The sequence below is a fragment of the Ammodytes marinus genome (genome assembly GCF_949987685.1).
Source record: "Ammodytes marinus genome assembly, chromosome: 1".
Lineage (NCBI taxonomy): Eukaryota > Metazoa > Chordata > Actinopteri > Uranoscopiformes > Ammodytidae > Ammodytes > Ammodytes marinus.
In genome coordinates, this window is record NC_137230.1 from 17,164,759 (window position 1) to 17,180,630 (window position 15,872).

General features: G+C 41.4%; 1 protein-coding gene across 3 annotated transcripts in view; it reads left to right on the top strand.

The window, feature by feature from the left end:
* The window catches only part of rnf111 (ring finger protein 111), a 37,054-nt gene extending 21,619 nt beyond the window's left edge, over nucleotides 1–15,435 (top strand). For 2 of the 3 annotated variants that reach the window (XM_080049548.1, XM_080049550.1), the window contains 10 exons: nucleotides 927–1,324; nucleotides 4,269–4,527; nucleotides 5,947–6,268; nucleotides 6,383–6,508; nucleotides 7,135–7,252; nucleotides 9,708–9,788; nucleotides 12,876–12,971; nucleotides 13,274–13,360; nucleotides 13,840–13,943; nucleotides 14,612–15,435. In XM_080049548.1, the coding sequence (XP_079905674.1) occupies nucleotides 927–1,324; nucleotides 4,269–4,527; nucleotides 5,947–6,268; nucleotides 6,383–6,508; nucleotides 7,135–7,252; nucleotides 9,708–9,788; nucleotides 12,876–12,971; nucleotides 13,274–13,360; nucleotides 13,840–13,943; nucleotides 14,612–14,732 (1,712 nt within the window). In that variant the 3' untranslated portion in view covers nucleotides 14,733–15,435. The remainder of the gene's footprint in view (nucleotides 1–926; nucleotides 1,325–4,268; nucleotides 4,528–5,946; nucleotides 6,269–6,382; nucleotides 6,509–7,134; nucleotides 7,253–9,707; nucleotides 9,789–12,875; nucleotides 12,972–13,273; nucleotides 13,361–13,839; nucleotides 13,944–14,611) is intronic. The other variant, XM_080049549.1, reaches the window with a different exon arrangement.
* The last annotated feature ends 437 nt before the right edge of the window (nucleotides 15,436–15,872 follow it).

The window sequence follows — 15,872 nt, forward strand, 5'->3', positions numbered from 1 at the left end:
CTGACACACACACACACACACACACACACACACACACACACACACACACACACACACACACACACACACACACACACACACACACACACACACACACACACACACACACACACCTGTGGCCGCTCCTCGCCCAAACTACCTCGACTATTTCTGAAAGCGTGAAAAAGTCATGCACGGACATTCTAATGTGCTAATTGTGTTTACCCTACATAACAATCGGAACATTCTCCAATTCTATCGATAGCGCCCTAAATCATGTTTAACAAAAGTGAAACTAATATCTGCTCTGCTGCCGTGGCAGAGCAGAGACGGGCTAGCCCTCCACCAATCAGATTGCTCCGACTGAAAGACTGGCCGACGCCGATTGAACATGTTGAATCGGCTGAAAAGAAGCCCGACGACATCTACGACGGCCGACGTCACCGAACACACCAAACAGATTTGTGTCCCCGCCCCCTCCAGACTCTCCGACTATGTCCGATGCACGATTATCGGGCCGGTGTGTCCTGGCCTTTAAGTCCAAGATGATTTCCTTTCAGCTGCTGCTGCTATTACATAAAATGTTAAAACATTTAATTTATTTCAAATTATATGTTAAAGGTGGACTCCGCAATTCTGGAGTTCGCTTTATCACTTTTTGGCAAAATCTGTTTTTAAATCCTCACTGTCTGCTACCTGTCCGTACTGTGTGTGTGCTGAAAAAAAATCTAGTTTTAATACACAGCCTATGCTCTGTAAACGGGTATGTAAAGAAAAAGGGCCCACTGTAGCTAGCAACATGCCAGTAACAAGCCGACTCCACCTTTAAACAGTGAAATGGTTTATATTGTACAATCACGTACATATATTTTCCCCTTTAAACCATTTATCTGGATTCCTCATATCGCTATATTTTTCCCTAATCCTATATATCCTACTCTCATCAGATGAAAGCAGACCAGGGTTGTCGGTCACAGTGGGAGAAAACACAGGCACGGCCATGCCCAGGCTTCCTTCTTGCTGCCAGCAGCATTCCCCGTGTGGAGGGCCCTCCCCCGGTCACCTGTCCCTGAGCCACTCGCATTCAAGCTGCCTGCAGGCGCCGTCCTCCCAGCAGACCAGTGGCTCTCAGCAGCACGGCCACACTCACAGCCACGCTCACAGCCACGCCAACGCTCACCACTTCATCCACCATGTCCATCACCCAGCCCCGCAGCCCCCCGGCACCCTGCCCTTCCAGGAGGCCGGCTGCACCGTGGAGAGACCCAGCGCTCTGCCCGCCTCCTGTGCTGGAGTTAGCGGCAGCAACAGTAGTAGCAGCAACACAGCCCACTACCATGACCAGGTATATAATATAATATAATATTATATACTCTCACCGGCCACTTTATTAGGTACAGCAGTTCATTTTTTTGTTAACACATATAACTAATCAGCGAATCACATGTCAGCAACTCAATGCATTTAGGCATGTAGACCTGGACGGGACAACTTATTGAGGTTGAAACAACAGAATGGGGAAGGAAGAGGTTTTAAGTGACTTTGAACATGGCAATGTTGAGGGTGTCAGGAGGGCTGGTATGAGTATTTCAGAAACTGCTGATCTACTGGGATTTTCACTCTAAACCATTTCTAGGGTTTACAGAGAATGGTCCGAAAAAGAAAAAATATCCAGTGAGCGGCATTGTGTGGACGTAAAATGCCTTGTTGAAGTCAGAGGTCAGTGGAGGATGGGCATACTGGTTCGAGATGATAGAAAGGCAACAGTAACTCAAAAACCACTCGTTACAAACCAGGGTATGCAGAATACCATCTCTGAACGCAAAACACGACCAACATTGAAGCAGATGGGCTACAGCAACAGAAGACCCCACCGGGTGCCACTCCTGTCAGCTAAAAGCAGGAAAATGAGGCTACAATTCTCACAGGATCACCAATATTGGACAATAGAAGATTGAAAAATCATGCCTGGTCTGAGGGGTCTCAGCTTCAGTTGCGACATTCAGATGGCAGGTTCAGAATTTGGCGTAAACAACATGAAAGTTTGGATCCATCCTGCCGTGCACCAGCAACCATGCCACGTTCAAAGTCACCTAAACCATCTTTCTTCCCCATTCTGATGCTCGGTTTGACTTCAGTACATTGTTTTAACCACGTCCAAATGCATAAATGCATTAAATTGCTGCCATGTGATTGGCTGATTAACTTTTTGTTTTTATAAGCCATTAAACAGGTGTACCTAATAAAGTGGCCGGTGAGTGTATATATAAAGTATATATTGCGAAAACTGCATCTGTATTTTTGTGCATATATGATAAATATAGAAAAACTCTACTTAAAAGTTATACTCCGTAAGATTACCATCTGAATTATTGTACTCGGGACATGGGAGCTTCAGACTCAGTAGTACCGAGTTCAGACCTGTGTGCATTCCAGTACATCTGTTTTGATCTTTTATACAGTCTATGCTTTTTATAAGACATGGTCCTAGGTGCCACATTTTCAAAACTGATGAAAAGCTCATTCTGCACACTATGGCCCTCATTTATCAATCTTGCGTAGACCAGAAAAATGGGTGTACGTACATTTCCACGCAAATCTCGGCATTTATCAATATGGACGTGAGCGTAGGATACGCTCAAATCCCACGCCAGCTCTCAGCTCGTGTACGCAATTTTGTAAACAGCATGGACTCGCAGTGCAGGCTGTGCCGGGTAGCCGATGACTTTGTTGGACAATTATAAGAAGATAATACAAATGCAGTGTTTGCTCAGACCGAAATAAAGATATTAATCACTTAAAATTGTGCAGCTTATGGTGCGCAACTGAGTAGGAGCACTGATTCAATAGTGCGCACACCGGCCACTTAGGAGTGCTGCATGGGACTGCGTAAGGGCAGTTATCTCCGTCTGGAGCTGCTGGGGGGACACTGAGGCACGGGGGCTGCATTCATTCAAAATGTTAGCCACAGTATTAAATATGTAGTAGGCCTACACTGCTCTTTATGATAAAAAATACACGGCACAACATTCAGCTTAACATTTTATTTATTTGACGCACTTTTTACATGTTAGTTCCTCTTTTAATGTGTTATTGATCGCTTAAGCGAGCGATTTATTTCCACCGTTAACCGGCACGTTTTTCCGACCTGCTGGTGGAGCAGGACTGTGGGCGCTCTCACAGCTGATCGTTGCCGGGTCGGCTTGTGCAGCTGACCGCCGGGCTGACCACTCCTGCTGTCATACAGTAAAACGCAAAATGTGTTATTTTTAGTTTTTACAACCCTTTTGAGTAGTGCTATCTAAAAGGGCCAATACATTCTAATCATTCAAATCTCTGCAGACCTGTATTTATTTCATGGGGACCATTACCGGACAGTTGGTGCGTCTGTTTCTCCTCTACCACTTAGGCTATATTATGCCTCAGTTGGTTGCATTTCAGAACAGCAACACGCTTTTTTTAGTGGCGATGTTTGAGTCAGACCACTTTTTCTTCATCTATGTAAAGAAATGGCGACATATAATTGTATATGCTGTTTTATAGCATTTGAGCGATAGTAGCCTACTGATGTAAACCTAAAATGCAAAATCCTCAGCTGGAGATCGTTTTGTCAACACCAACGCTGTCGACTGCAGCAGTTATTTCCTTCCTAACTGCTGCCTTCTGTTGTTCTTTGATGCCGCTTGTAATGCTCCGAAATGAAACTCTTTTTTTTCTACTTTCGCTGTTATTCTGTCAATTTCTACTTCAGAGAAGTTCCTCTTCTGTGCCGTAATTCGCATATCCATGTCGTAAAACCTCTGGGCGAGGCCTCTAAACTGAGAAAATATAGGGGCGTGGTACGATCGTTTTCAGCCGCCGCATTTATCAATAATGGCCTGGCGTACGCTGAGATTGGCGAGATACGACTGTTTGATAAATACCACGCGACACCTGGCGTAGGGAGGTATTTGCGCCAGAATCTGCACCAGTTTCCACGCAAAATTGATAAATGAGGGCCAATGTGTGCTGCCATGTCTGAAGTTCCCAATTTTCCACATACAATCCAACGCAGCAGGTAAGAGCACAATACAGGGTGCCTCCTATACATTTTTTGTTCACCCTGAAACTAAAATAGAAAAAAAGGGGAAAGAAGATTTCATTGGACAGAGTATATGACTTGAATTGTGATCTGTCCCTTCTCTTGAACTATGGGAAAATGCTCTGACAAAAGAAAGCATGATTTAGTATTCAAGCAGGAGAAGTTTGTGCCTCCTTTTTTTCTTCACATCTCCGCGTTCCTTCCACAGCAAACTCTGCCAGTGGACCTGAGCAACAGCGGTGTCCGGAGCGGTGGAAACAACGGGGCCAGTTTCCATGGCAGCAACTCGGCCTTTGACCCCTGCTGCCCGGGCTCCACATCTCGGCCTCCCACCTTCGTTTCCCAGAACACCCCTGGGCCCAGCCAGCCAGCCCCGGTGGACTCCTTCAGCTCCTCCATGGTGGCTCAGCCTCAGCCCCAGCCCCAGACACAACCCCAGCCCTGCAGACATTACATGCACCCCTCCTGTGAGTACAACGCCTTCATGCAGCACAGTCAAATCCCAGACATTCACCACACTGGGTTTCGTTTTTCAAATGAAAAAAGTCCCACTAAAATCACTTTTAGCCGTCCCTTTTTTTTAAGTGAAGAATAATGTCAACATGAGTTTCAAATCCATTGTAGGTTAATTCTTTCTTTACAAGTTTTAAAAAGAAGAAAATATCATAACAAATCCTTTTCTGCTCAACTGTTTGGATGGACATGCCGGTGTCACTGGCAGGTTGCAAGAGAAAACAAGCTTGTGGCCTACATGTCGTTGTGGGCATAAAGCATGTTGTTTGTGTCATTGAAGAGTAGGGGCCACACCAGCATCTAAACGTATGAAGTGACTTTTGCAGGCACTTTTAATGTTATGCAGCTGAGCAGCTACTGTTTGTATCCTGCAAAACTCACCTTAACTTTTCTCAGGTGTATTTGTTTAGTTGCTCGTTTCAGTAAGCCGGGGAGTAGGACGAGACGTATGTTCATGTCTAAAAGTTAGATGAGAAGAAGATTTGAGCAGGAAATCTAATATGGGCTGTTCAAAGTCTGTGGCTCTTGCGTTTTGTAGCTGCTGCCTGGGCTCAGTGCGACCGACTTCTCTGCATAAGATAGAACCTAGACAATATTGCATTATGGGACATTTGATTGACTGTATCCAAATAAGGCCTCCATCTATGCAGACTGGTACATTATAGTATCTTGTTGAATTAACGCAAAACTATTGGAAGGAAAAAAATAATGATAATTTCCTTTTGGATTCCGTTTTATTTTCTCAAAGGAAAACACAAGACAAGTGAGTTATACAGAGCATGTATGCTGTAGCAGATGGATTTTTTTTTGTTCAGTAAGACTTCAAGTGAAAAACGACTGCATTGTGGAAACTCATTTGCTGTGCCATGGTACTTGCTAAAATTGGCAGACAGCTGCACTCCTAAAACCCAATGCTAATAGTAATTAAAGAGAGCCTGATGGTTAATGTGCCAAGTGCTGTGGGACCGTACCAGGCAGAAGTAGTTAGTTGCTCATTCTACTCTGTATAATAGCTCAGGGTGGAGAGTGAAGCGCTGTAACAAGGCTTCCTGGTGGGGATGTGGTGAGAAAGTGAGTTGCTGCCTGCGCTTACCTCTCTTGCCTGCCTCCTGCCTGCACGCAAAAAACAAAACAACTAGACTGAATATTTATTAAATGGATGAATCACTCTAGTGAAAGGTTTCAACAACAAAAAAAAGATGCAACAAAAAGGCATCGTCTGTATCAGGATGAGACCATGGCTATGTGCTGGCAAAGTATACATGTAAAAGTGTTGGTCAGCCTATTGGAAAAGAAAAGAAAAGAAACTAAACACATTTTTTGATTAAAAAAACACATTTTTACTTTTTCCTCTTTGTCCTCAAAAAACTCAGATGGCCCTCTTGCACGCTCGCTGCACCACCAGCCCTCCTCTGCCTGTCCTCATTCCCACGGGAACCCCCAGCTCATACCTCAGGCCCCACCGCAGGGCGATTACGTCATCCCCCACACCGTCACCTTTCACCCGCCACTGCCCACCCACCCCTCGGGCCATGCTGTGCCCCCCGCCCCTCCTCCCCCCCTGTCCACCCAGCACCTGCCCACGGAGCACCAGAGCCTGCCACACCACATACCGGCGCTGGGGGCCTCGCTCCATCAACACGAGATGCTGCAGAGGATGGAGGTCCAGAGACGCAGGATGATGCAGCACCCCACGTGAGTTCATCTCTGTCAACCCCCCTGCTGTTTAAAAAATAATAATGTTGTTAGCTTGAAAGATGAAAAAACTCAAGCTGTGAACCTGTACTTTTTATTTTCTTCTCCCTGCAGAAGAGCACACGAGCGTCCACCTCCGCACCCCCACAGAATGCACCCCAACTACGGCCACGGACACCACATCCACGTGCCACAAACTATGTCTTCCCACCCTCGCCAGCCTGAGCAGAGAACGGCATGGTCAGTATTGGAGGGGATGAGTTTTTAAGGATGCACTGACACTCTGCCCAGTTGATCCTTACCCTCTGCCTAAACGCCACTGTCCTTGTTAAGGGCTTAGTTTGTAACAATGCAGACAGGGGACTGGAGTAGATCCTGAACTCCTCCTCTGAACTGAACAGAGATAACCATTTTGTATCGGGAATCATATTGAATCAAGAATCGATTTTGAATTGAATCAAGACCCCAAGAATCTGAATCTACTCGAATGGTGAGATTCCAAAAGGTTCACACCCCTAGTCGCGGGTTACAGTATAATATTAAAGTCAGGCCACCTTCTTGCGGCGGCTCATTAGCATCTGTACCGTGCCGAAGCACACCTCTTCCAACCGTACCAGTGCCAAAGAAGCGTACCGTTCTTGAGCACAGAACGGAGCAGTTACATTGGCCAAACTTTAGCCGTCAGTCGTTCTTGGGCACGGTATGAATGCCTAGAGTGAGTGCGCCCTCAGTCCTTATTTAAAGTTCAATTTCAGCCAGTCAAATATTGCAAATTTTTGAATGTGACTCTACAGTTCCTTGGTTTAATGTTCGGTTAAGGTCTGTTTTTATGTAAGGATAACTTATCCTTGGTCTTGTGTCAACAGGGAGCTTGGCATCGAGGCTGGAGTGACTGTGGCACCGTACCCTTCAGGGCACCTGCACTCCCACCTGCCCCACTACCACCCTCCCCCCAGACTTCACCACTTCCCCATCCCCTTCATGGTGAGAGAAGCCCTCAGCACACATGCATACATTAGCATAAATGTGGAAAAAATGGCTTCTATATAAAGTCTGGCTTAGATTAATGGTGTTTGCCCTGTATTTAGAACATCAGTTATTTCAAGGATGGTTTCGTGTGAACCACATGAATAATGCATTGGCAATTAATAGTAGCTCATCAGGCATTTCAAGTGCACACTCATTGCACAAGCCTCGAGAAAATATCCTGCGCAAATGTAATTGACAGTTTTGACGTTTTTTGCTTTTCTTCCTGTTGGTCACCCTCAAACATGACTTGTCTTCTACAATCAGATCTCCTCTGTAGCATTCATCAAATGCACATACAGTCACATTGCTTTTCTCCAAATGTTTTGAGCACACTCAAGGGTTCATGCTCAGAATTAAGGAGGTGGAGACGTAGAACCAAAGGATGTGCAAGTGATTGTTGAATAACCCCTGCAGAGTTCATTAGTTTGAATTTGTATACATATATGACCTTGATCATTACATATCTACCGAGTGAACAGATTCAGAGGCCCCTTTAATTTGTTTTTTAAATAAATTATCTTAACATTGAATTTTAGAGTTGCCATCAGCATTTACAGCTTACTCAGACCCACGTGTAGAAATCAGAATTTGTCCACATGTCAGCTACACATGACATAGTTTCAAATATAACAGATATGATCTATATTTTTAATGTAACAATGCCTCAAATGATAACATGAAAGAGATGTTTGTAATGATGAACTTGTGAATTTGTGTTTATCTGTCCGGCATCAACTTGTTTTGGTTCACTCACATAGCGTTTTTTTCTTTTTGGACGCAGCTGGCGTCCAAAAAGAAAAAAAAGAGAAAAACCCTCTTAAAAACCCACATTCTAGGGGAGAGTGGCCTAAGTTGTGCAACTTTTCACTCAAAGTGACTTTAAAGTAAGGCCTTGACAGTAAAGTTTCCAACTCAAATATGTACATATATTTCAGGGTGTTGTGCATCCCTGGCAATAAAAACTTTGGATCTGGAATAAACTGTTGAAGAAATATAGCTTTCGGAAAAAAAGTTGTCTTGTTGCACAACTTGCCCCCGGTGTGGTGTAAGTTGTGCGGTTGGAGAGAATACCATGGAGTAAATTGTGCCATTGCTATATATCTCATAAACTGTAATGCAAGACAAATCCATTAGACAATCACTTATTTAAGGTGTATTTAAAGTAAATAGTTGACAAAGATTGAAGGACAATTTTCTTAAACAAGGCTTAGCAGATCTAATGGTTTTCCCTGCAAAGCTCACAATGACAAAGTCACCATCATCATCTTTCTGGCCATCTGAACTCTCATCAGTGGTGTCGTTAAGTGGAATTGAGATGTCACTCTCTTTTGAGCTACTGTAGACAATCACTTTCTTTTGGTGACCAGCATATACAGCGTACTTTGCACTAGCTGCTCCGTGCTTGTGGAACCAACTGCCACCTGACAAATGTGATTCCCCCTACATTTCTGCCTTTAAATCAAGGCTCAAAACCCATATGTACACCCTGGTGTTTCCTCCCCATTAACTATCTTACCTCTGCACTACTATCTGTGTTTATGTGGATGTATGGGCTTTACGTCTTTTATTTTGGTTATTGTTATTTTACCTTCATTGTTTACCTACTGAATGCACTATGTACAGCACTTTGGACAGTGCAAACTGTCATAAATGAGCTTTTATAAATACATTTTACTTACTTACTTACTTACTTATAACTCACCTAGGCCCTTTGGCACATCCAATCCCAGAAATTTGGATAATAAGCATGATGCAGCAATTTAGGGCTGACATCGTGCTAACTGTATAGACTCTAAATGTAGCATACCAAAGCACTAAAACATGTGTCAAATGTTTGTTTTCAAACTTGTCTATAATTGTTCAGACACAATAATCAAAAAACCTTGATCATGGAAATTTTACTTTGAAAGGCAAAACACAGTTTTTTTTAGCTTAAATGTGCTTATATCTTATTCCTTGTGTCTCCCTTATTTACAGGATGAGTCAAATGGATGGCTCTTCTTAAATATGTGGTCACATTTCCAATTTCTTCCACGGTTTTTGTAGAAACAAGGGGTGGCACAACTTCCAAAATGCACAACTTAGGCCACTCTCCCCTATAAGAAACTCATTCCAGGCCCCAAAACATGTGTGAACACAGTTATACTGCAAAAGTCAAATTACTCAGCCACTATTAGCATACATTATATTTAACCCTCACCCAAAGCTTAAGGCCCTGTTAAAATAAAATAAGGTCTGTAAAAAGTTTGAAATTAGGAAAAATGTATTGGAGCTTTTTGATCCAGAAGGATTAAGTGCATTCGGTTTTAAGAGAAATGCTGAGAATATTTAGAAAGAAAATGTTTCCCTTTTAACAAAGTCTTGCCTTAAATGTAAAAACAAAATGAATGTTTTCTTCCTTCTCTCCCAGCACACTGGCATATCTGAAGTGACCTACCCGCACATTCGGTACATCTCATCTAGAATGACTGGCTTTGGAAGAACATATGAGGTGATCATTTTTCTTTTGGTTGTATTTTTTTCTAAATTGCTGTATTACATTTTTTAGTCCCCAGACAACTCAGGCAAATAAAAGATTGTAGTTCATTACCAATTTCATTCATCCGTGCCATCATCAATATTAACTGCATAATTACTTAACTCACCCCCACATGACTGATCAGTATTTTCAAACTGTACTAATAACAGTAGCAACATTAGACATTGGAATTTATTTATGTTATTTACATTTATTTTAGTTTAAAAAAAAATTGGAATTTGAAAAAACAAGAAAATCTTAACTCAAGGTTCACTGATCTTCTGTTTGTAGCGCATTCAAGCGCCTCTCAGTCTTCTTTAGTGGATGGACTTTGTTTACTTTAGTGTCTTTCAAAGGTTTTTTTATTCATCAAAAGATTTGCGAAGCAAATACAGTACAATGATTAGGTTTTTTCCCCTTTTTTCTTCCCCCGAACACACCCCGCCCATATCCCACCCCCACACCCAACTACAAACAATCCTGCATCAAAAAATCAGCACAAAAAACAATACACAATGTTAAAAAATTACATAAACGAAATACACGCTACAAGAAACAAAAATAAACAATCGATATGAAAAAAAACAAAAAACATAAAGAAATAAAATTAAATCAAATAAAAGAGGGGAGGAGGTAGCTACTCTTCTATTGTTGTTGTTGGTTTTTTAAAATAATTTAGGAAGGATGAGGACACATAATAACAGTAGCAACATTAGTCATTGGAATTTATTTATGTTATTTACATTTATTTTTGTTTAAAAAAAAATACCTTGGAATTTGAAAAAACAAGAAAATCTTAACTCAAGGTTCACTGATCTTCTGTTTGTAGCGCATTCAAGCGCCTCTCAGTCTTCTTTAGTGGATGGACTTTGTTTACTTTAGTGTCATGTCGAACTGCAGGCAGCTACAACGCTGCGTTCCAGATAACTTGGAAGTGGAGAAATTTCCTGTTGTAAACTAAGTTCCAGCTGTACAATGCCAGACATAAACAAAGTGTAGTCTATAGACAATTGAATAGTGAGCAGTGCAGCCTTCTTGCAAATATAAACAACAGAGGATGATAAACAACTCATGAGCTTACATTATACAATTTAATTTGTAACATCTTCATACTTGGAAACTAGTCGAAACATTTCCTAATTTTTTTTGTTGTTTTTGGAATTTGTAATATTCATATTGCCCTGAATAACTTTAGTGCAGACAATATAATGTTAAGTTTCAGACAGGCTTTATGATGGGGTGAGGGTTAATATGTATTAGTTTAATAAACAACAGACAAACAAAGCTTGACATTGCCTTTAAGTTGAAGGTTTACCATTAAAGCGGCTACGAGTAACATTCAAATATCTTTTAAACAGCCTCATGTTTCCTCTCATAATCATAAATTACCTTTAACAGCAAACGAGACCATCAGTGCAAAGAAAGACGTTTTTATATAGTTTTTATTACTGCATTTGATCTGGTCGTACACCCAGTCCGATTTTCGGTTCGCTCGTGCATGCTCTATGGTCACATATCCGTATTGGTCGCAGATTTCAGTATGGCGCAGGAACGCGATTTGAGGAGCCTATCACTCCAGGTGAGGGAAGGGGATAGGGAGACCAGATCCCAATTCACCAGATGTGGGACAAAGACTACGTTTGTGCGGGACAAAGTGCCGTTTTTTTAGCAAAATAAACTCGTGTCACCACCGGTAATGCCAGAGACATGGCTTTCTATATTAAAAAAACACTATCTTTAGATCAGCGCGCAGCAGTTAAGTTAGCTACTGTTAAACAAAGAGCATTAAGGCTGCGGCTTCACATTAAAAGCATTTCACTGGCTTCACATTAGCATTTCACTTGACAAACGTGAGTTGGCTTTTATTTTGAAGTAACAGGAAAGTGAACGCTGAAGCACTGCAGCACCTTCACAGAGCCACTGAGCCCAGCAGCCCGATACACACACACACAGACAACCACACACACAGACAAACGGAGACTGCTGTCTCCTCACAGCTATCGGATAAATGCCAGATTATAAAACACGCATTTAAAAAGGGGGGCTCACTTTCAATAACAATGCGGGACAACGTCTCAATTTGCGGGACGTGTGAAAAGTAATGGAAATGCGATCTGGTCATCCTAGAAGGGGAGCGGGAGCCTTGTTTGAGACAGTTAGGCTATTTGTCGTCATAATGACTGATAACGGGGCTGAACCATCAAAGAAAAAAAAGAAAATGCAATGAAGAAAAGGTAAAAGGGAGAGTGATAGGCGGGCGGGAGGGCGTTGCCAAGCAACGTATACACAATTTCACGGAGCGAACCTAGACTGCAGTGTTTACTCCTAAATGAATGAGCGGTAGACTACTAAAACAAAGTTTACTTTGCCTCACCAGCATCATCAGATGACCATTATTCATCTGAAATAGTCATTATTTACAACAACATAAACACATTACCTCATCGTGATCCATAACTAACTGCCGTCTCTCGTTCATTCGCTTTGTGTGGGGACACACTCGTTCAGCTCCGTGAGAGGTGACAATGGATCAACTCATTGCAATCAGGTGTAGTTGATGCTGTGTCACTAACCACTCTCACCGAGCCGAAAAGAGTCCGGTGCCCTCACACTTTCAACACACGGACACGCACTAGCCTATATTGCTTCCTGATTATTTGAATCTTGAGGCCCTGCACGAGCTAGAAAACAGCTTCACGACAGCTGGCGTCGTAAAAATACTACCGCTTTTGTTCAAAGGGGTCGCCAACGTGCCGACTTACTCGTAGTGGCTTTAATGTTGTGCGTCAGATAACTTTGTGAAGTCGAGTGAAAGATGGAATTGCTCATAGTTCACAAGAAGGAACTATGGCTTTAAGGGCCGTTTTCAGTGGAATTTTTGTAGTTGAAGGGCGGAATATTTAGACTTATCAGTTGTCTGGAACTCAGCATTACTGCAAAGAGAGGATTTGCTGTTTATTGTAATATTGGTGGTTTGATCCCTAAATAAATGTTTGTGGGTGAAAAACGTCAACTGCCTTTTTGATCTCATGGCTGTTTGTTTATACTTCTGTCACTCAGGACCTGCTGCATTTAGAGGAGAGATTGGGGACTGTGAACAGAGGAGCCTCTCAGGGAACCATAGAGAGGTGCACTTACCCACACAAGTACAAAAAGGTGAGGTCATCTGAGAGTGTATGCGTAGCTATGTATATATTGTTCATTGGATTTTGTAGACACTGTATAAAGTACTGTATACATAGTGTATAATTGTGCATGTCTGTTACAGTTTATTCTGGGACAGAGTGGTCTTTTGTGCTCATTTCAAACGTCTGATGTTTTGCCAACAATTAGCAAAAATTCTGTAGTGTGTTTTACCAGAGATTGCCACTGTGAAGACATTGTTGGAGAAAGAGGTTTCCTTAGAAGTTTCCAAATGTATCTAAATAAGCAAACTAACACCCTGCCACCCAATACAGAAGGTGTTGGAGAGAGACATTGACCAACAGTTAACCCCTGAAGATTGGGCATCTATTGGGAAAAATATGCACGCATCCCCAGAATCGGTGAGAAATAATGAACAAATCAATTTGGAAACATGTCTCTGCTCACATGTACAGTAGTTGTTAGTATTAGTCTTAGGGGGCCAGGGGATTCGGCTCTAGAATACATTTTGATTTAGATAACTTTGATTTTTTTTTTTGCAGAAATACAACAGATATAATTTTTTTTTCTGTTTTCAGGACAAAATGACCATTCTCTCTGTCCCCAAAAGATTTTAATGTTTTTTGTTGAAGTGTGTGTTTTAAGAATAGTTTCCTCTTCATAGACAATATGATATGTATTTCTTATATATTTTTTTAATATATATATATATATATATATATATATATATATATATATAACAAATGTAATCTGTTTTCGTATTGTTAGCACATTGTTTAAGTTACAGAGAATGGATCAATAGGATTATTAACCATATGTAATGAGCCTGCTGAGGCTGCACATCAAATGTCATGTTTCCTTATGTTTTTCGCACAAACAGAGAAAGCTGCATGATAAGCAAGAGGAAGACGAGGGGGCAGATGAAGACACGGAAGAAAAATGCACCATCTGCCTGTCGATACTGGAGGAGGGGGAAGACGTCAGGTAAACGGCTCCCCTCCTGGGTGTTTGCGCAGTTTGCTGCTCACAGTTTTGAGTGTGTTCAATTATGCATTCAGGGGGCGTGTCTGTGAGCTGATGTGGGTTAAGCAGGTGTAGTTGTTCCATTTTGCCACCGTCTCTGGAGATATATATATTTTGTTTAAAACCCCAAAGGTATAGTAATCAACAGAAAACCCCAGAGTGCCTTAAAATTACCGGCCTCATGAAACTGCTTTTTGGCAACCGCTCAGGTTTTTTTTTAAAGAGGATTTTCTGCCCTCTGTTGGTACAAAAGGAAGTGACACATTAAGTTTTTAACCTGGTTTTGGATTTGTTTAATATACATTGAAATTTTGGAGATGAATATTGGGTAACGAATGAAAAAAAAGAGAAAGTAAACAGTGTATTTGATGGGGACTCTCAAATACACTGATAATAAAATATAACAATATAACAATATTAAATTAATCCTTTAAACAAAATAACATATTCAGGCAGTGCATCATAGCAAGAGATAAAGAGCAGAAAGAATGCAGTGAGTAGTCTAGAAGCAGAGTCACATATGTAAGACACAGCATGTATGTAGGCTGTAAGAGAATGTTCATTTAAATACATATTTGATTTGAAAACTCTCACAATTCTGTTATCAACATTTCTCGTTTTTTCTCCAGACGCCTACCATGTATGCACCTCTTCCATCAGCTGTGTGTGGATCAGTGGCTCCTCACCAATAAGAAGTGCCCCATCTGCAGAGTGGACATTGAGGCGCAGTTGTCTGCTGTTGAGAGTTGATGCTGTTTTTTTTTTTTTTTTTCTAACACCCCCTTTTTGTTGAAAACTTATTTTGAGATCATATACATTTTTCTCTTCAGTACTGCAGTCAACCAAAGATGGCATGAATTACCTGCGCAGCCCTACTCTGAGAAAAACTGAAAAGAAAAAAAAAAACATCTGACAAAAAAGCATTGAGCCTAGAGTGCCAGCTATCACATATTACTACAACAGCTAGAATTGTCCATTAAGGGTTTAAGATTTTATTGTATTTATAAAGCTTTTATGTAGCTTTTGATTGTTTCCTCAAGTGTCATTTTTGTTTTGTTTTCTCTGCATGTTTCCTTGCAATGCATTTCTTTGCACATATAAACGTGGGCCTGATAAAAACGACCTAACAACTTGCAGGTGAGAATAACTGCTCTAGTAAAGGTGCATTTCTGTAAACCTAATGCATCGCTTTACTAGAATAGTGTGTCAACATCCAGTTTTTGTTTTGTTTTTTTATGTTAAAAAAAGAAGAAAAAAAAACATTGCAGGATTTATTTTACCAATCATTGTATTGATTAGTTTATGTTTAGAAGATGTGGATTGTTAGTGAAAGATGTTTTTTTTTAAGTAAATCAAGACATTCCTAACTAGGGAAATATGTTAACAGATCAGCTGCTGTATTAGTGCACACCCAGTATTTCTAGAGTGGAAATAAACTCCGATGTTCACCTCACTCCCAGAATATGCACATGCTTTGCTACTATTACACCTCCCTCTGGCACCTTCATTTGACTACGACAATACCGTTTATCACCGCCACCTGATGTATTTTAGAAAACAAAAAGGATTTCAAATCCCTCGTGACTGTTTCTTGAGTTTCTAAACTGAAAAATTGTTGGGAACCTGCTGTGAAGCCTTTTCTTCATTTAGTTTGAAGACAGGCCTGTGATGTTTAATTAGGTTTTTTTTGTATGATGATCTTAGGATGTGTTAAGCGAATTCACACGAGACCGTGACCTGGGATCATCTGGCCAATTTGATACTGGCATTGGCGTTGAGCTTTAATTTCCTGTGAGAGTGTGTGTGTGTATACTTGTACACCCATCATTGTGAGGACTGAGTTCTAGACCTTAAGAGTGAGGTCATTTTTGGAAAGTGAGGACATTTTGC